The 22,302-nt window shown below is 42.5% G+C and overlaps 1 protein-coding gene across 2 annotated transcripts in view; it reads right to left on the reverse strand.

Annotated features, from left to right (window-relative positions):
* The window catches only part of LOC307235221 (vasodilator-stimulated phosphoprotein-like), a 34,596-nt gene that overhangs the window by 2,125 nt on the left and 10,169 nt on the right, over window positions 1-22,302 (reverse strand). Inside the window, exons 2-12 of one of the 2 annotated variants that reach the window (XM_080007249.1) lie at window positions 14,053-14,224; window positions 7,316-7,496; window positions 6,345-6,411; window positions 4,608-4,705; window positions 4,140-4,408; window positions 3,664-3,818; window positions 3,491-3,542; window positions 1,808-1,835; window positions 1,667-1,709; window positions 1,356-1,412; window positions 1-25 (exon numbers count right to left, since the gene is read on the reverse strand). The exon at window positions 1-25 is cut by the window's left edge and continues 57 nt beyond it. In XM_080007249.1, the coding sequence (XP_079863375.1) occupies window positions 1-25; window positions 1,356-1,412; window positions 1,667-1,709; window positions 1,808-1,835; window positions 3,491-3,542; window positions 3,664-3,818; window positions 4,140-4,408; window positions 4,608-4,705; window positions 6,345-6,411; window positions 7,316-7,496; window positions 14,053-14,224 (1,147 nt within the window). The remainder of the gene's footprint in view (window positions 26-1,355; window positions 1,413-1,666; window positions 1,710-1,807; window positions 1,836-3,490; window positions 3,543-3,663; window positions 3,819-4,139; window positions 4,409-4,607; window positions 4,706-6,344; window positions 6,412-7,315; window positions 7,497-14,052; window positions 14,225-22,302) is intronic. The other variant, XM_080007250.1, reaches the window with a different exon arrangement.

Below are 22,302 nucleotides of genomic sequence, written 5' to 3' on the forward strand. Positions count from 1 at the left end.
GCCGCCGCTGCCGCTAGGCTTCGCTCTAGGAGACAAAGACACACGGCAAAACATCAGATAAAACCTGAGGGATGCTCAAGACCAGCAGGTCCGACCACATTTAGAAACGCCCCTCTGCCAAACGGCGTGCACAGTAAGGCCACAGGAATGAAGGGCGAGCACCACAGAGCTACAAAAAGAAAAGCTCACCGCCAAAGAGCACAGCCGAGGACGTGGTTTACTCACGTAAAACGGGGTAAACCACGTAAAACCATCACCAGGTACATTTACATATACAGGGAATTTGTCGTGGTGAGGTTTGGTGCGTTTCACGACAGACAATTAGCATTTGAAAAAAATTTTTTTTGGAAAAAAAGGAGAATGAAAAATTAAATAAAATACAATAAGAGTAGAGTAAAAATAAAATAATATTTGTCAAATATATAGAATACACACTCAATGCCCACATCCAATAACTATGCAAAAAAATGACACCACAAGCCCTCTTCGGAGACATCAACAAGCCCTGGTGAACACCATCTAACGCCAAGAAGTGACTTGCAAAAACAACGAGCATCAATGCTACTAGTTGAGGGAACTCACTCACGGAGGAATGATGTTGGCATTAAATGGAGTAATGACAATAGAGTGATTGTGGGACACATTTCAAAAGTTTACAAGCACCACTACGTTGGTGACTCACTCACCAGTGAGAATTTCTTGAGAATTAAGTAAACTCAATAGCAGTTATTCAAAGAAGTCATTTAATTTAATAGTAGTTATTCAAGAGAAGTCATTTGCTGAAGAATGATCGTGATCCTTCATGGTCTAAATTGATGACCCCAAATAAGAAAATTAGAATAATATTTATAATTTAATATAATGTAATTTATATTAAAAAAAAAAAAAAAAAAAAATTCCATTAAATGCATTTTGCTTGTTTGATTTTTTTAAATTTGAATGCAGTTTTGTATACCTTCTTACCCTGTTTTAAATGTATTTAATTATTTTACTTATCCTATTATTCTACTTCATAAATGCATGTTGCTTGTTTGCTGTGCTTTAATTGTTACTATTTAATGGCATTTTAATGTAAAGCACTTTGAGTTGGGTGTCGTGTATGAAAAGAGCTATACAAATAAAGGTTATTGTTCTTTTTTGGCACCCATAAATCAAATCGGCAGCAGCCAGATATGAGGAACGGCGATGTCCTCCAAGTGCACGGTGCTTTTTGATCCATTAGATGGTGCTATGGGCTGTAGAATGGACTAGCCCCAGCACCGTTCTACAGAGAGGCCTTGCCGACCTGAATGAAGAAGGAAAGAAAAGGCAGCGCAAGGCTGAGGACACGACAGAAGGTGAGGCAGCATTTATACCTGGAACCCTGGGACAATGAGGGAGGGTGGTCCATGTTCTTGGGGATGGAGTTATTCCTGTTAGTGAGACACACACTCTCGACTTAGAATGGAAACGCCGGGTGTACGCGCAGCACTCACAGGCTTAGACGTGCATGTGGGGGAATATTTGAGAGTTGCACCAGTGCGCGCGGGCACACGCACACACACACACACACACACACACACACACACTCAACATGGGGATGTTAAAACACAGATTACCTCGGGAGAGTACAGTTCTATTGACCAAAAAAACAAACAAAAAAAGAAGGCCCGAAACTTAAAATTACCTGTTCATTGTAGACGATTTCTCCCATGGTCTTCTAATGGTGTCTGAGGGGCAGGTGGCATGAGAACATCAGTTTGTTTATCATAAAATATCATTATGAGAGTGGGGGAATACACCATTGATGCAGGTCTGTAGTATTTACCGTTTTGGCTTGAAGACTCCGAATCATCCTACGGAGAAAAGGGTGAGAGTTTAATTAAATGTTATATCAGTACATTTTTCACTGCTTCATTATTCTATTATTATTCTATTATTTCATTAGATTTATACTGCCCATAGGGCTGGATCCTCTCTTGATAAAGATTCAGACTTTTGAAATCTAAAACTATTTGAAACAGAAGAACGGCAGAAACTACGAACACGGTTTAGCTGTCTTTTAACAGTCTTGTGACTGACTTTTTTTTTTTTTTTTTTTTTAACCGATATGTCACAAGCACCCTGTGGTTCAAGTTTCATCCAAATCGATCCACATACGGAGCAGAAATTCATGAAAAACCGACCCAATTTGATCAATATCACAGATGCGGCCCTATGCATTTCACGCCAAAATACAGTACATTCAATTCGGTTAAAGTATCTGGAACACAACAATCACATGGGCTACGAACATGATTGAGGTGTCATTTAAATTAGCATGTCACAAGCATCTCATGGTTTAAATTTCCATCCAAATCGATCCACATACGGATCAGGTATTAGTGAAAGACCGACCAAATGTGACCCCAAATATTATATATAAATATTATATATAAATATATTTTTTTATTTATATTAATATAGTTTTTCTGCAGTGCAGAAAAACTCGTGACCACGTCGACTTTAATCCACTGAAATGTACGACTCAGTGATGCGTCCAAGATCCAGCGAAGCGTTGGAAAAATAGAAGCCGTGATATGGTATTTACTCACAGAAATACCACAACGTTTTCCGTATTTCATGGGAACGTAACTTATTGTAAATGTTATCCAAGGAGAAAAGTCACCACTAAAAAGACTTAAGTTCGACTATCGTAAATACGTCATCATTGACACACACAAGACCCAAAGTCACCTGTTGTCACTGACACAGATGGACTTACACACAACAAGGTAAGTTATAACAATGACAAGATTTGGTTTAAAGCAAAAAACTTCTCAGAAATGTCTAAACTGTACATTAAATAAAAATATAAAAAAATATAAAATGTATAAACAATTTTCTACAGCTAAACGTAGCAGAAGCAGATTTAAATGAAAAGATAGAAAGTGTCAAGTATTGACAAGTTCCTCCCTAATAATTTTAATGCCAAATTAATGTCTGCATTACAATATAGTATATAATATAGACAAGTAATCTATTCAACTGAATTTTCCAATTTTACATTTACAGAAAAAATACAATGAAGTACTAATTACAACTAACATGTATTCATTATATTCATAAAATAAAATGTATTTATTATTTGTTATGCAAAGTAATGACAAAGTTTGTTATTGTTCCAGATGTCGAAAATTGGCTGAAAATATAAGACAATAAAAAAAGCCATTGTCCATAAATTCAGTCCTCAAGGTAAGTCACAATATAAAAAAAAAAAAAGTACTATCGAATTAAGTCCAAGACGTAACTCCACAATGTTTATACATTTTTATACTATATTTATACACAAACTGCAGATTATAATCATATTATCAAAGTAAAGATTTGCTATTTGAATTCAATGCTGTTGCATTCAGACTGGTCACCAACGACCTGCAAATAGGACTGCTTCAACCTTTAAAATGGTGTGTCAGACTTGCTGCATTACATAATATTAGAACAAAAGAAAGCCAAACACTCAAATACTTACATTATCTTGTGTTTTTGCAGGTACCTTCTCCCCAGTGTCCGCTGCTTTCCTCCTGAAAAACATCAGATAATTCAGGCGGATTAAGTTGAGCAAAGCCATCAGTAAAGGAAATGTACTTTTATGGCTATGGCAATCCCGATATTAAATGTTGACGGCTACACAGTGGTACCTACCTCCGTGCCAGGATGGCGCTCATCTCACCCATCAGACCTCCTCCTCCTCCCCCGCCTCCACCTCCACCACCTCCACCTCCACCTCCAATAGAGGAGTTACTGCTGCGGCTGGCATCACCCCTTCCCATTGGGGCAGCTGGACCTCCTTCCTCCTGCTGGGGGCAGCACAAACACACTAGTACCACAGTGGAACTCCAGTAGGGGCATCACTTGAAGAGGAACCTTGTCATCAAGTTGATGCAAAAAGTAGATCAAAAGTCATAAAAGGTTTTTCAGCGGTGTCTGAAAAGCAGCACTACTTAAGCCAACCAACAAAGAACAAGATGACCAGTAAAAATATGTCTGAGTGTACTATTTCTGTCGAGATTATGGCTGCTGATGAACATTTTAAAACAATAAAAAAGGGAACCTATGGTCCAAACAGCAGATGTGCAAAGTGATTAACAGCTTCTGTCGGGCTGTAGTTCTGGACTCACCTTGGACACTTTACGGAGTTTAGCACCTGCCAGGGCAGCAGCCAGACCCCCGGCTCCTCCATCTTTGCCTCCTCCCCCTCCAAGCCCTCCAGAGGGCAAGGGCGGGGCGGGCGGGGCCGATGGGAGTCCACAGGGTGGAGGTCCCGGAGGGGGGGGGACTCCAGTGGCAGGAGGGGGACCTGGGGGTGGAGGAGGCGCCGGAGGGGCTGGAGGCGGCGGAGGCGGCTGGGGGGCTGCAGGGGCCGGTGGTGGAGCCGGGGGAATGGAAACTAGGGGAACAGAGGGTGAGCAGCAGTTAATAACAAATTAGAAATTGCAAATGAGAAAATATATACAATTATTATTACTAATGATTATAAAAATTGAATAATAATTACAAAACGCTGAAAACTACTATAATGCGACTACTACTGTAAAACCTCAATGTCATATGTGCCATGACATGGTAGAGGGGTCCCGTCTCCTGACCTGCAGCAGCTTGTCTCTCCCTCTCCTGCCGCTCTCTCTCCTGTCTCTCTCTCTCCTGTCGCTCCCTCTCTTGCTGCTCCAGCCTCTGCTGCTCCAATCTGCACACAGAGCAAAAAAAACCAAAAAAAAACAAAACAGTGGTAAACACAACATAGTAGAACATGCAACTCAGTATTGTCACCCGCCTGTTTCTCCCCACTTTTGGCTGATTTTTCCCCCATCAGGGTCCTGCTGATATTAAGAATTTAAAAAGTGCATAGCAAATGAAGATGAACATCATATCCGATGTCATCAACCCCAAAAAATAATTGGAAAAAATAAAAAAATAAAAATAAAAAGCAGATTCCCGGATTAGCCAAGAATCAACCTTTGTTTGCAAATTCCAGTCTCCACTATTGGCACATGGCACTCAAGTGACGAATGTCAGAAGCAGGATTTTTTTTTTTTTTCCAATCTAGCAACATGGTGGTAATACGACCACTGCTCCTCATTAGCCTACTGGTGGATATAGAAACCCACAGCTGCATGTGGCGGACTGATTCAGGCCATTTAGAAGTTCTGCTTCTTCATCACACACACACACACACACACACACACACACACACACACACACACACACACACACACACACACACACACACACACACACACACACACACACACACACACACACACACACACACACACACACACACACACACACACACACACACACACAGAGAGAGAGAGAGAGAGAGAGAGAGAGAGATTTAAAGCACAGTTGGTGGACTTGGGCAGACTGCCCAGGAAAGGGGGGGAGGGGATCAGCGTCCTTGTCTTTTCCCAGTACACACAAGGTGCACTCACATTGGTTGATTGAAGTTGGCAATCTCTGCTGATTCTACATCGATGCAGAAGAGACCAACCTGCACGGAGGTTATAGTAATATCAGCACCGGTGATGGCAACGTAGACGGTCAGTGGTGCTGCTGGGTAAATCGACAAGAGTGCTTCTCTGGCCAATCACAGGGCCACAATGACTGCCATATAGGCCAAATAAGATTAAAAGGTTAATGCCTAGCCAATGACAGGATGTGTGGGTTTCAAAAGAGCCGACCTGGAAGATGAAGGCATACAGTAAGTGGAAGGAGAAATAATACTGGGGTAGCACAGGACGGTGGGAAAGAAGGGATTTTGAGTGGTGAGGTGTTGGCCTTCGTCTTTTAAACCTTTGACCTAAGCGATATGACTTGGGGTTTAGCAATGTGAGGCTAATGCCATCAAATCCCCTACACGTGCATGTGTGCTGTTGGAGAAACTGTGCGAACGGGACTCCTGTAAAGCCAAGACAGCATGACTGACTGCCGTTTGTTATGCAACTACATCCAGGGGAACTTGACTTGAAGTGAGGACGCAATCGCTAAGGTACGGATACTCCCCGCAGCCGTACTGCACAGCCAGCTGTGACACAGAACACTCAATGTACACAGTTTTACCAACACCTAGGAGCCATTACAAATATCACTTGTACTGGCTGTACATTTTGGAAGGTACACTTTGACAATATGTGGAACATTAGCTTGAATTTTATTAATTGCTGTGGGTGCACTCAGCTCGGTATGAAATCAGTATCATCGAGCGAGTGCTGGACACTTGATGACTAAACAGTAAATCTGGCAATGTAAGCAAAGCAATAAACAAACAAACAAACAAATAGGCAGCCCGACAATACGCCCACCCCAAAAGCCATTCATTCTACCTCCGCTGTTGTTCCAGCTCCTCGGGGGATGGTCCATTTGACACTGGGCGGGGAAGGGTGGCATAACCTGGAGAAACAGAAGACAAAAAAATGCTTTTCTAAAAACGAGGTACAGCGAATGCAAAAAAGTAAAAGAGCCTTTTCATTTGTCCTTTTAGAGGCTGTTTTGTGCAGTTACTACAGGGAACAGCAGCAACCTTGGTAATTAGCATCCCATATACACATTTATGATCTTCAGGCATCTTCCTGCATTTGTAAACATGATATGAAATATGGTAAGTAGTGGTTGTACTTCTGGTGGCGCTCTACTAACTCCAAAGGGGAGATACAATTCTTTATGGTCGCTCACTAAATCACCACAACAGGTACAACAATGCCCAACCGGGACGTAAAGCTTTCAATTTCACAGAACAAAATATATTTACACAAATAAAAAGAGTTCCTAGTTCAAGTTGGGTTTCAAGCAAAGTTTGAGCAAGTTACTGAACAGTATATCCAAACGTTATAAAAAATATTGCCCTAACAAGGGAACAACCCAAAAGAAAAAAGAAAAACAGACCATTTAGGCCAAAGCACCTTTTCTGAGAGAAAGGGAGAGGCTCCGGCTCGAGCTGCGCTTTAAATACCAACTCCGAATTTTGTCAGTCGAATGAGATTCGGCGGTTCAATGCAAACACGAATGGGGCGTGGCTCTACGATCGGGGTGCACGGACAGACGTGTTTGCGTATGGACTCATTTCAATTAGGAATTATAAATATATTTTTGTATGTTATCCCTGTCGAATTTTTGTAAGCGTTCATATACTCATACCGTCACAGCTCACCTTTCACATGAGACAAACGGTTTTTCTGTAAAGGCAGATCGCAGAGGCATTTTAATCGCACACGATATAATATTGTCATATCGCACACCCCTACTTCCAAGTACTGCGCGAACCTGTCGGTAGAATCTGAAAAATTGATGGGCTTACCTGCGTCTGCGATGGAGTTGAGTACCTCGATCGCGTGCATCATTCCGTTGGCAAATAAAGTGGCATCCTCCTTGCTGCCAAAGTTCAGGCCCCACACCTGCCGCGCGTCCCGCCACTGGTGGAAGTTGGGCGTGGCCTGATTGTACTTCAAGCCCCTCACAATCGGACAATTTATCACCACCTGAGGGAGGGGGACCACAACTAATAAGCTGAGCTATAGCAGATGAGACCAACATGAGGACTTTTCCTGCCTCGGCCTAGATGGTTAGCCATATTTTAAAAGAGCAAACCATTAAAACATAACAGCTGATTAACCAAGACATGAGGTAAACAGGATGATAAGAGCAGGACAACGATTGTCCAACATCAGAAATGAGTGGCAGTTTCCCTACAAACAGCCTGTGTAAACAATAAATGTGTCAATAACAACCAAAATAAAAACCCTGCATTTGCCTTCTATTGCACCCAGCAGGTGGCGTGCACCCTGCGAGACACCAGGGGGAGGGGGGAAAAAAAAAAAAAAAAAAAAAAAAAGGGTGTTCTAGGTTTGAGCGCAGCTTGAATGTGCTGACATGCCATTTCTCTGTTTGTTTAACAGCCACTGAATTCCACAGAGCAGAGGAGGGCAAAACAGAGGAGAGGAGAGCGGGAAGTAAGAGCAGAGGAGAGCACGTCAGGGTGAATATCCACAGCAGGCCGCGCACATACCAACACACACGCTGGAGCAAGTTTAACCACCGAAACAGTCAGAGGTGGCCCTCCCTCCCCATGTGCCCAGTGCCACTACAAAGGCCAGACAGTTGGCGATAAGAGGGAGCTGATACGAGTCCCAGGCCAGGGGAGGTCCTCCTCCCATAAGAAGCAGGAAATGGCAATCTTCCATTACACCTTGTATAAAAAGACACTGAGGGACAATAAGGACCACCTGTAATCGCCACTCATCCCCTTCATGCACTAACAGCACCGCCAGCCTAAGACCAGGACTCTTCGCAGTACCTTGGTGGGTCGGGTCCACACACCTAGTTAAGAGACCTCAATACACAGAGAGAGCTAAATCAGAGTCCATAGGCTCTGCTCAAGATTGAAGAGAAGCACAGAGACGGAGAGGGAAAAAGAGGAGTCGTAAAGGGGGGGGCTTTTCCCCAAATTGTCACAGGAAATGGTTGGGCCTGCCAACTATCTTTCAGGAAACATCGTCCACTTTAGGGCCCGTCTCGTGGGAACACTTGAAGCCTTGAATGTTTAAAGAAGGAGAAAGAGAGATACTGAGGCAGCGGAGGATGGGGTGGAGGCGTGGGGCTTCACCACATTCAGTTCAGAGGACACAAGGACGCAGGTCGGCTGTCTCCATCATGACATTTTAGTAGATTCATTGTCATAAATAGTTGTCTCTTCTTTTTTGTACAATAGTGGCATAAAATAAAGCTTGCCATTACCCATGTTAAATGGGTAATGGCAAGGTTTTGCTATTGCAAAATAAGCAGTGCTGCAACTGATGGAAACGCACCTAATACAAATATCATGTATTTCTAACGTTTCTAACATTGGTTTGAAATCCCCCTCAAATTCGGATTGTACAAAAATATCCCAATCTGCTGAAAGAATTGCCACTCGGTCTGCCGAGTCTGCCGCTACGCAGGAAGCTACGATGCACTGTGTGTTCTGACACTTTCCTATCGTAGCCTGCATGAACCTTTTCAGCAATTTGTGCTACAGTGGCTCTTCTGTGGAATCGGACCAGACGGGCTAGGCTTCACTCCCCACGCGCAACAATGAGCCCGTGGGGGAACTCGAAATAATTTTATTTATTTACTTATTTATTTTCATCTTTTTAACTATCAAAAAGTTATTTGTGTCCATTAAAAAAAAATCTTTGCTAATAAGTTCAACCTTCTCACATATAGAAACTTTAATAAAACATGTTTTTCAAATTGATTTGAAAATTTGACACTTTTGACAGAATATAGGTCAAAACATCGGTAATCACTGGGCTAGTTCTCTCCAAATCTGACCCAAAAATCTGGCATTGGCGGGTCCTACACATTGATTTTTTTTGCTCAGCTCTGCTTGACACAGGTGCAATGTACAGACGGAAGAGCAGTTACTGCAAACACAAACTCAAGAACTCAGAACTGTGCTTAAATAGATCACAGGAGGAGTAACTGAATATGCCAGACAAAGGCACTGAGAAACACCGCCTCTCACTCGTACCTACTTGCTTTTTCTCATACGCAGTCAGAAACCCACAGAAACCCACAGGAACACACACACACACACACACACACACACACACACACACACACACACACACACACACACACACACACACACACACACACACACACACACACACACACACACACACACACACACACACACACACACACACACACACACACACACCTTTTGAGCTTGTGTTTTTCATTTTTTGCTTTGACCACAAACTCAATGCAGCTCTGCCATGTTAACATTTCTATCTGTTTTAGGTATCAGAGCATGGCATTGGAACAGATAGCGGTATCCTTCATCCCTGCCATACTCGGGTGGGTGGGTCACAGATGCATAGTGAGACACGTTTTACCGACCGCATTATTTATCTGGTTGCCAAACTTCCACAAATATACAGAGTCAATGGAAATGAATAACATTGTGCAGGCTCATGTGTTCAATAGCTTGCTTTCTGACTGTGTGGAACATACAAACAAAGACCTTCCTTCAGAAATGAAACCCTGCTCTTTGCAGTCTGCTTGGACAAGAAGCACGTGCAGTAAAAACATCAGTAAAAATAGTCACATGAGTGTAACCGAAAACTTAGAAAGATGGCAACCCTGGTGGAAAGATTTGTTCATCCTCGAGAAACAAGTAGGTTTACTCCGGGGATGTCGCCATACCACTTATTCAGTCCAATACAGCAACCTCGAGCATGTGCCGATACGGATAACAATCCGATCTTTTTCCCCTCTCTAAACAACTAAGCTGTTAATAATACATTTGTCCGGATACACTTTGCTTACCCTAGCCATCGAAAAACCATCACGCTCAAATTGTGAAACAAATATTCTGCTCCCATTAAGGAAGAAATACATACAGTAGCCCACAACATGACTCAGTGGTGACTCAGTTATGCAGAGTACTTATCTTCTCATTCAGTCTCCGGTCTACTGGGAAAAGAAACTCATACGTGTGAACGTCTCTCTCACTTTGGTGACCGGCTGGGGGTGGTGGTTTGTGTGGGTCCGAGGCGATGTCGGACTTGACCCGGGAGAGTCACATGCAGGACAGACTGCAATCTGTCTCAGAAACAATCTGATATCTCTGGATACGAGACCTGAAGACACAATATATGCACTCACACATTTACACGGGATTAAAACTGGACTCTAATTCCGTGAGTAACCCACACCGAGGCCTGTCCCGATAATTGCTATTACCACTAAGCTTATCGTAGGATATATGGACATGACCTTGATAATTGCCTGTTGTGTTTGTTTACATAAAAATGTCACCAACATCTTGCCAGAATAAACAGCGGGTTTTCCCTACCATTACAAGACTTGGGCACAGCGCCTAAGCGTTTTTTTTTTTCTTCACAGCGCCGGGGGGAGAGACGCGCTACTCCAGGCAGTGGCATCCAAACCTCAACAGTACTTCTGCAGAAATCGCAGATCTCCTCCTTATCGTCTGGAGCTTTCACAGTCACCGTGATCACAGTCGCAGGCTGAGTTTTATCTATGCTAGAATCCACAGTGGACTCTCCGCCACTGTTACTCAGACAGACGCCGGTCACGGCTTATCAAGCTGAAAACCAGCTGATTAGGGCCGATCCATCGGCGCATCTCACGTTTTATGTTAACATTACGGTCACATTTTTGTGCTTGATTATTGCCCCCCAACTTCCCGTTCTACCTCAACTATGCGGCGTTACACCTCGGTGGATAATAAAGTACCGCTGCGTTCAGTGCGCTGCGTGTCAGTGGATGTTGATTGAGTGAGAGGAGGGGTTACAGAACCACAAGAATAAGGTCGTAGCATCTGGTCCAATCCGAGGGATGTGGTTTAAATAAAGAATAAATGTACGGTATTGTTTTATATGGCATTGTCGCAATGCAGGTATAAAAGTTTGTTCAGAGGAGTTCGGCACCTGTATCTACATGAACAGGATCAGCGGGGAGACCATCTTTGTGACTGCACCTCACCAGCCCATTGTTTGTATCATCAGGGTCAACAGGAAAGGACAGGTACTGCACATTTAAGTGAATGTATATCAGAGTATGCAGTATGAAGGTATGTATTTGTACCCATTCACAGCTTTCTATCATAATGATAGTGATAAGGCCTGTCAGGATATTTGCCATATCGACTTATCGTACTATATGGACATGACCTCCATAATTTTTCTGACCACAATTATTGGCCATTGTGTTTACATGCGTGTTTGTTTACATACGAATCACCAACATTTTAGCCAACATGATGCAAGAATAAACAGCAGGGTTTTCCCCACCATTATAAGACTTGGACGCAGCACCTGCATGTTTTTTCACAGCGCCCGGGGAGTGACGCCGCTAATCTCAAGTATCAATGCGACAAAATCTAAACAGTACCTCGGGGACAGACGAATCCTCTGAAATCACGAGCGCCTACTCATCTTCTGGAGTTGTCACAGTGACCACGATCACAGCCCCTGACTGTGACAAATAATCTCTTGAACTTGACTGAGTTTCTACACGAGAATCCACGGTCGACTGACACTCTTACTCCTAAAGATGCTGCTGTGTTCAAGTCTCGTGGTAATTTACGGTCAAAACGACCTGACGCTCGTAACATCAATCTGTTTTTTATATCCATAACTACTCTACTCATATTTAAACTTATGGGAAAATATATTTGGAAATGGCTTGAACAAAAGTGCCAGCTAAATGACGTAATGTAGCCAAAATGTCATATGTTTCAAAGTTAATAAAAACATGTTATGGTAGGAATTGCATCACAAATGCATGTAATGCAATAAATACAAATTAGAAAAGGTAAAAAAAATACTACTATCTACATCTTTAAAAAAAGGTTTAAACGTTTAAAAAAAAAAAGAAAAAAAAAAAGAAAGAACAGACATTGTTGTATTTCTAAACCCACGAATAAATAATGTATCACTTGTGTTGTGTAAAGCCACTTCACAAATAAATGTAACTGAGACGAATGAACAGAAAAATAATCTATGCTGAGACACGTTTTGCTGTCATTTCTGGTCGCGCTGCTTCTGTTCTTTCCTCTGTGTCCAAGTCTCACTGTGGGCGACACGCACGCACGCACGCACGCACACGCACACGCACGCACGCACGCACGCACACGCACACGCACACGCACACGCACACACACACACACACACACAGAGAGAGAGAGAGAGCCTGAGAGTCAATTTTATTAGTTTTTTTTGGCTGTGCGGTTTTATTTTATTTGTTTTATTTATTTAGGATATTTAAAAAAAAAAATGTCCACACTACAATGTCTGAATGTCTAAAGATTAAAAGTACATTGCTATTTGAAAGGGTCTACTGGCATTATAATGCTATTATAATATTATTATATCAGTGGCACCTGCCAACCTTGGGGAAAATATTTTCAGTACCACAACAGTAAAAGTCTCGGTGGCCTTTGAGTTACTGCAGCTGAATGACTCCATCAGTTATTCACACCGTAGTCATATCGAAACGAGGCTCATCGCATCGCATTACTACATAGAGTATACAAATTAATCTCATGAGGATATACCCCTTGAAATGCATCATCTCGTAAAGTCACCGAACATGTTAACCAACTAGAGATGCACCAATTGCAATTTTCTTGACCGATTCCAATTTCAGATTTTTAATTTTAATTTTTTTAAGTCAGACCTGCCGATTCTGATTTTCCAATCTGCAGTACGTCAATGAAAAATACATCACGTGATCTGATCACGCTCATGTGTTTGGACAGCCGCACATGCAGACTACCGCTGAAATTTTCTGTTACCACAATAGTGAGATATAGTAATAGTAATAATAGTGCTGAGTTTGACCCTGTGTTTTTTATTGTTCATTATTCACTTTGGAACAATAACAGAACATGAAACTCACTAAGTTCCAATAAAATAGAACATGGGATTGTCACCAAGTGACACTGTCACTGGAAGTCCTTCCTTTGCTCGCCGTTCATTTAACCAACTGAAATGAAATTGAACGACTCGTTTTACTGAGTGACTCGTCAAGAACTGAGTCTCAAAAAAAGGGTCGAACCTGCACGAGGAACTACCAGAGAAGACGCTCCGCTGTAGTGACAGCAATAGAAATGCCGTCTGCACAATTTTGGAATACTGCCAGGCGATAGATAAATAATTTATCCAATGTTCTTCGTCCCCTATTCTACCTCAGCAATGCAACGTTAAACCTCGGTGGATAATAAAGTACTGCTGCGCTCAGTGCGCTGCATGTCAGTGGATGAGTGAGAGGAGGAGGAGGAGGAGGGGGTTACAGAACCACAAGGTTGTAGGATCTGGTCCAATCCAAGGGATGTCGTTTGAATACAGAATAATTGTACCGTATTGATTGATTGTGCTGGTTGGGAGGTCTGCAGTTGCAAAAACATTGTCAGAAAATGACTATCGTTTATCGCAATGACATCCGGGATAATATATCGTCCTACAAAAGTAGTGGCAGTCCTACCCACACGCCCTATACCCACTATCACAGCTGTATGCGTACCTGCTGGTCCGTCTGCATCTTGCGTCCCACTACTCTGAAGGCATTGGTGGTGGGGTTGTGGTAGACCTGCACTCTGCTGAAGGTCTGGGGTCCGGTGCCCGCCGGTAGCCACTTCTTGTTGCCATCATCATAGATCATCACAGTGGCCCGAGCCTGGCAGATACTCGACTCACTGGAGAAAAGACATTTGTGTGTTATTATATTAAAAAAGAACACATTACTCAGCATAACACATTTATGTGCATGAATTTTTTTACAAAAGTGCTAACTAAATGACGTAATGTAGGCAAAATGTTGTACGTTTCAAGGTTAATAAAAACATGTTATGGAAGGAATTATGTGTCACAAATTTGCAATAAATGCAAATTTGTGACACATAATGCAACAAATACAAATTGGAAAAGATTAATAAATACTACAATCTACATCTAAATCTATATTAAGGTTTAAAAAAAAAAAAGAAAAATTCCGGTCATTTCCGGTCATGCTGGCTAGAATTAAACTACGCAGGCTCAAACATTTTGCTTAGGCTGCAGCAAATGAGTGCATGATTTTGTTGGCCAATACTGTTTTTTTTGGTTTTTTTTAATAAGCATTTTTTGTGTAGCAGGTGGACCTCCTGAAATAAGTGGAAAACAAAGCTTTCAAGTGAGATGGGGAGGAAAAACAGATATTGTAACAAAGTTCTCTCCTACAAACACACGGTGTTAGACATTGGCGCCCATCCATCCAGACGAACCTGGCCTGATCTGGTCCCCCTCAACACACGGTCACAACACATTGCCTGCAAGAATGCTCACGGAGCGCTCTCCTGTCCCTGACCACGACATGAATCCATCTGGAATTGTTCCCTGGGCGCCGATGAAAAAAGGGCTGCCCCAGGCGGAAAGACAGCGAGGATGGGAACAATTCAGAAGTCATGTTTCTTCAGTCACCACTCTCTGCATGTGTGCATCTGTAAGACTTATAAATTCTTCTTCTTATGAAAAGGCCTGGGCATGCCAATATAAAGAGCCATGGGTCATATCTGGGTTAAGTAGTAGTTGCACAATATTCTTACAAATCGCAATAATTTGCTGGGAGTGCCAGACAGGCAGGACGCACCAAATAGGGACGAGGCATTAAGTATGTATTCTATGTCATTAAGTAAGTATTCTATGTCAGCCAAGTGGAATGAATTGATTCTCAAACAATTCCCTTTTAATTGTCTCGGCTGTCTGGCACTCCCATTTCAGAGCAGTAAAACTGGCAAACCTGAAAGAGTGATACTGGGTAATCTCCGGCAAAGTGTCTGCACAAGCGCATCGTATGACAGTGAAGTGTTAACTCAACAAATACATCCTGTCTTAGAATGGATGCAGATGCATGCATAGGTAAAAAGATACACAAGTACAACCCAAAACAGGGGGGATAAAAATACAGGGGGGAGGAGAGGAGGAGATGTGAACAGACGACGAAGATATAAATGTAGCACATTAGAAAAACGGAAGACTATAACATCAGAGTCATGATTTGGCAACAGTGCTTGTTGTGCAAGTTAATATACACATGTGCAAGAGCCTCAACGGAAGCATGAGAGACCAACAGGAAGTCAGTGAGTTGGTCAATTTAAGAAGGAGAGATGGGTTTGATCGCACACAAGATGAGCGGTAACAACAATGGAGGCAGACAAAGCCAGGAAGCCACAGACGAGCCTCTGCAATCTTTCACCTGCAATACATACTCATCAAGTTTTACCTTTCAATCATCAAACTCCAGCAGACATGCAAATGCTTGAAATACTTACTGGCCCACTCCGCAACTGCGCTAGACATAATAAAGATAAACAAACTAGGCTTGGGCAATCATGCAAAATTCCAATAGGATAGACAATTTTATCGGGGGTTGCATGCGCGCGCATAGGCGCATAAATGGGGTCTCCCCATTATAGAAGCGCAGGATTTATTATTATTTACAAGTATTTACACAAAAACATCCAGTGCCGACCCGGTTTTAAACAGGCAACTTGCAATTAGATTAAGATATTAGTCGAAGAAGCATTTTTGCTATTATCAGAAGAGACATCTCGCCTCTTTCGCTCTGTCTCTCTCTCTCCCTCTCCCCATCACTGGAGATATGGAGATATGCATGAGTCGGGCGGCGCGTCTCCCTCTGCCTGGTGCTGACACACACAAGGCGACGAGGGCGCAGATCGCATTCCGATCACCGCCTCTCCATACATAATATGCAGAAAAAAACGCAGTGTTAATTCTGCTATTAATTTCTTTGGGTTTTTCCTCTTAACATTAAAAGAAAAAAAAAAATGAGACAAATACCGTTAAGTACCGGATCAATAAGTAGTATCGTAAGAGTGGTAGTACTGTTAAAATATGAATGATACCCATCCTAACGAGTCGTGCCCGTCCCCACACCGTTTTTAGTTGTTTAATTTGGAGAAACGGCCGACTTAATTGCATTTTTGTAAGCTTCTACCTATTTTATCCCGTTATTGTAATGCCACTGACTAAAAGAAAAGCAAAAAAAAAACGACTGTTCTACTTGAAGAATCTCTACTGTCTCATTAGTCTACTGACGCGCTGACTAATGATTCAACTCGTCTACTTTCAGGGGGAAGACCAAAGATAAAGCATAACATTAATAACTAAATAGATGCAAATGATCTGTACTTGGAAAGCAGCCAGTTCTTCTCGTCCAAGAGTTTAGTTGCAACATGACCTTACAGAACTAGCGGAGATGAATTTAACTTCTCTTACCCATTCTAATGTAGTGAGTGGATGTGTTGTAATAATAATAATAATAATAATAATAAATATAGCTGCAGGCAGCGATACACAGGGTCCAGCTTAGTCGTGTTACATACAAATTACAGTTTTCGGAGTTCCATAAAACACGCCATCACTTCGTATAGACACCAATAACAAATTTTCTCCTTACCACGGAACGTAGCATTAGTTCGTACTGTCGCTCGTCTTCACATCAGCATTACTACTAAAACGTGTTACAACTTTCCCAGTTTCCATTGAACGCAGCATCAACTGAGGTAATGACATGGGAATGACTCTCTGTGACTAATTATAGTCTGAGTCCTGGTGACACACAGAATTACTACTAACACGAGTTATAATTTTCAGAGTCCTATAGAACACACCATTGGCTCCTACAGTCTGTATATTACGACGAGGGTTGGGTATCGTTTAGGTTTTTTCAGATACAGTGGTACCTCGTCTTACGACTGCATCTACTTACGACTAATCCAAGATACGAGTAGCGATAGTCGCCAAAATTTGTATCGACTTGCTCCAAGATACGACCGTGGAAATTTGCAGTTGGTGCGTCGGCGACCAATCAGCAGTCAGTCAGCAGTCAGTCAGCGGGTGACCTACATTGTGTGTGCACGTTGTTCATGGCTTATACATTTTTTTTTTCATATTTACTGTGTTTGTGCTGTGTAATTTTTTATTTTTATTTTCACCCTTCATGATTTCATAATTTATATGGGAATAATTGCTTCGACATACGACTGTTTTAACATACGACCGTTCTTTTACAACGAATTACAGTGGTAAATTGCGGTAACACTATACCAGTGTCAAACAGATACTTAAAATAAAAAGAAAAATACAACAGTCAACAACATTAAAGATGCTGATGACAATATGACTTGTGATAAACAAATATTGAAGTGTGCATATTAGCTATACAGTTCCTATCTGCTTTAATAGGTGCACAGCTAACATTGAATAGCCTATACACACTGAATTATTAAATAAATTATCTTTTATTGAACAAATTGCACATGAATTCCCAGCCAATTAAAAAGTTCATTTAAATATGACATGATAACTGTAAAAAAAAAATTCAAGTTTAATTTCCCCTGCTCCCTTTAAAATATTTTCCTCAAAACTCAACAAAAACCTCCTTTTGAAAAAAACAACTTAAATAACTAAATAAATATTAAACATGGCAATTTAAAATAACTAATGTCTGCTGTATTTTTGTCTTTTTAAAAACAATTCCAAGACAGATCTGGTAGTGATGGGGCTGGTCGCATTAAGACATTGCATTGTGGGTAATGTAGGAAGCCTGTCTGCGCATGACCGAGAGATCGATATGAGAGCGGTTACACTATTCGCATGTTATTACTTTATCGTAAAAGTTAAAACGTGCCTGCCTCACGCTGTCTTGAAAAATCACTCCGTGTGGAAGTTCATCAACGGGGATGGTGGCTCAGGCGGTAGAGCTGGTGGTCTAGTGATCTAAAGGTCGCTGGTTCGATCCCAGGCTCCTCCTGCTAGCATGCTGTAGTGTCCTTGAGCAAGACACTCAACCCCTAATTGCTCCTGATGGCTGCGTCCGTCAGTGTTTGAACAATTGTAAGTCGCTTTGGATAAAAGCGTCTGCTAAATGACTAAATGTAATGTAAATGTAATCAACGAGACATTTCATCAACTTTTCAACACGATTCAGACCCGTTGCTCTGGAGCTTCAGATTAAATTTATTTGTGAGGACACAGATTGTTTTTGACTGACTTGGGGTGATTAAGGAATGTCAACATTTAAATTCCACCAGCTCGCCACTATGAATGCTGTGTGTAAATACAATTATTTTTCTTATTCATTGTTTCAAGCAGTCTTTTGCCAGTGGGCAAATATTTCAATCGATAGCTCAGGCATTTAAGTGGCACCGAAATCTGCGTTGCGATTTGGTCCGGTAGATACTGATCATATAGGAGCCGGTGCTATATTGCCATTGGGTTTCAGTACCCAATCCTAGTTACGACTGGCTCGAACGTCGCGAAATAGGGAGGGACACAGCACTAAGGGAGTCTAACCCACGCACCTGGCTCAATGAAAATGCCCCCATTGCACACAATGAATTGGATGACATCACAAAGCACCAGCTCCACAAACTCTTCTCACTCCACCACCTGACTGAAATTGTAAAACGTTAGCGTAACGGAGATAACGTTCGGCAAATTCTGGTAAATTTTCATTGGTTTTTCAACAATTCCTGCTCCAAATGTAGATAGATATGGATCAAACTTGACCCACAACATGTCTGAGGTTCAAAGGTTGTGGTGGGCCAGACACTTTTAGCACAAAACATTGCAAAGGAGGAAAATAATAAAAATCTGAGAAAAAACAATAGGGAGGATTAGAATCAGGGTTCCCTGTGGGCTGGACCCCTAGTTTTAATGATAATGTACACAGGTACTCCTCACTTAACGACCGAGTTCCATTCGAAGGACCAGGTCATTAAGCAAATAGGTCGATAAGCGACCTATGTTATTTACGGAAGGGAGCGTGGCCATTGCGAATGCTAGTCTAGTGAATACTGAGACTGTGGGAACAAGACTGAGAACGGTGATGAGATGAGATGTATATAGTTTATATAGTATGTATAGTGTATATAGTATACATACAATACAGCGTACAATACAGACTGGTCAGAGAGCTGGTTGTAAATCTAAGCGGTCGTTAAGTGAGGAGTACCTGTACTTTACTAATCCCTGTGGGGAAATAAGTTCTCAGCACTTACCATTCCAAGTATCTGACGGAGGGGGTGACAAAGTCTGAGCTCGTTCACTCAAGTCGAGGTCAACTCTCAGCACAAATGCGACTTTCATTAGTCACGTGCTGCTCCTGACAAGACGTAGCGAGTCACATCCAGCTTTGCTGATGTTACTTTGTCTTTATTGAAGGATTCGCAGACGATGACTCTACGGTCATTTCCACTACTGACAAATGTGCTTGGTGTAAAGAGCTTTGGATAAAAGCGTCTGCTACATGACTTCACCCAAATGTAAACACATATGCAGGGAGGAATGTGGTGATGAGTGTTTAAGGGAGCGGAACATTGACCCAAGCAAGGCATAGAGAAGACACAAGAACATGGACAGAACATCAATACATGTAGACAGTGCTGAAATAAAGTGACGTGAATGGAAATGGACACAAAGAACGGGAAAAAGAAAGGCGGCTGAGTGCAGTCACAATCAAATGTTGTCTTGCTCTCCTCCGCTACTAATTTCTCTCCCTCATGATAGTTCCCTAATCCATATAGGTTTCCGCCCCCTCCATCTGTCTGTCCCGCCTGTGATACAATCTGCTTCTTCCTGTGACACGGCGCTGTAACCACAACCCACTTCCTGCTGCAAGCGCTGCCAAATAAGGGCTGCTTCAGCCTGAACCCCACACACACACACACACACACACACACACACACACACACACACACACACACACTTTTTTTCTTTTCTCTTCATGTTCATCAAACTCAATCACACACCTTGTCAGCGATGTATTATAGGTGGCTCTATGGAAAAAAAAAAAAAAAAGGACAAACGGCTGAGTACGGACTTCCCCGCTGAGCAGGAAGCATTAAAAGGTCTTGTTCTTCCAACTTTCCTTAACAAGGTTTCATGAGATTTGAGGGAAACCCCTATTTGCTCCTATGTTTGTCTAAACCTGCTGAGGGCACAACAGGAGAGCAGTTTTCCATATCAAAACATTTCACGCTGCTTCTGACAAGTCTCAGGCCTCAGAGATTCTGATCAAATCGACACAACTTTCACTCAATTTCCTGTGATTGTAGGGTGTTATAAGGCCTTTCAGGGCACCTCATGTAAATGAATGCAATTCATTATGTCAACAATGAGGAAAATCTCTTAAAAGCAGTTCTTTATTAAATATATATGTGTATACAGCATATATTGTGGAGTTCCCCACAGGGTATCCCCGCACTGATCATGCTTTCCACAACTGGGGCGGAGAGGGCAGGTGGGAACTAGGAGGGGAGATAGCGGAGAAAGGGAGAGGTGTGCTGGGCAATGGTTGCAATTTTAATGGTGGAGAAAGCCACGGCCAAAAAGGGTGACTTCAGAGTGGAGGGTTCAATTATTGAATGTATTGCGCACACTGACACAGTGAGAGTATTTTAGGCCTGGGCAACCCACAAATGGTCCCTGTATACACCAACCCACCTGTCAACATGCCTCATGACAACACGTGTGTAACAAGTGTTGCGGGGTCCAAACGGCACAAGCTCTGCAGGACGCACAGGCCGAACAGGACAGCGTGTTAGCACTGGAATGAACCATGACAGGAGGCATCTATAAACAGTCTATTTCTGTGCTTCCTACAGCCGCGGAGCACCATTGTCCACTAGGCTAGCTAGGACTAAGCTAACTAAGTGACTCGTTGGCTTAAGAGGTTTTCTGGGTAAGCACATATACAGTAGGGTTACTGGCTGGCGCACTGCAGGGTTTTCAGCCTTCGAAATTCACAATTTGCGTAGTGTACTTTCGACCTAGACTTTTAGGGGACGCATTGATTGATGTATTGAAACCATCATGGAATCTATCAGTGGTCCAAAAAGGTGTGAGTCAATTATGCTTCAGTTATCTTTTTTCCTTTTTACGTAAACAGCATTTTTACACACAAGAAACAGACAACAATTATGGTTTTCATTATTGGATCCTGAATGGATTCCTCCTGCTTGTCCTCAACCTTTTCATGGTCAGCGAGGGGTTAACAGGAAACTGTGGCGTGGTTGGGGCACATGCTCTCTTGGAAATGTCTGTATAAGGCTGTGCTTTTAGAGCTCTCCCAAACGCACCGACAAGTACAGTCAGGCCCAGTGGCCTCCGCCCCCCCCCCTCCATCTGTTTACCTGGCCCTCCCACAGAACTCAAGTCTTCCCTTCTATTCCCACTTCCCTCAGAATTGTTTTTGTTAGTTTGTAGCTAAGCTGCTTTCACACATGCACTGTAACCCTGAAATTATCCAGACATTACCCGGACATAACCCAGCCAGCACCCTAGTACAAAATCTGTGTAATGTCCAATTGAGTGGTATGTGTGAACAGGGCAGGTAATTGTCCGGCGCATTCACAGCGAGCGAGTGGCCGTGTTGATGACGTCTCATCATGCACCTGGTGACGTCATCAACACGCCCACTCGCCGAGAGTGAAGAAGGGTCATTGACCTTCGTGCGTATCTTCGTGCACAGAGCGTAGCTGCTTCTTATTCCTTTCCGGATTCTGTTATGTTCCTTTCCACTCTTTCGTTTATATTGCGAATACGTCCAAATACATGGAGTATCAACGCAAAAAGATAAGTCTGTAGCATTGTCCGCCATCTTGAGTGTGCTCAAACTCTGCAGCGTCATTGTGTCATGTCCTGTCTCCTGCACGCTCTACCCAGGCTTCCACCCTTGTGTAAAGCAAACTGAGTACTTTCAGGTAGTGAA

This window comes from Zeus faber, assembly GCF_960531495.2.
Source record: "Zeus faber genome assembly, chromosome: 9".
Lineage (NCBI taxonomy): Eukaryota > Metazoa > Chordata > Actinopteri > Zeiformes > Zeidae > Zeus > Zeus faber.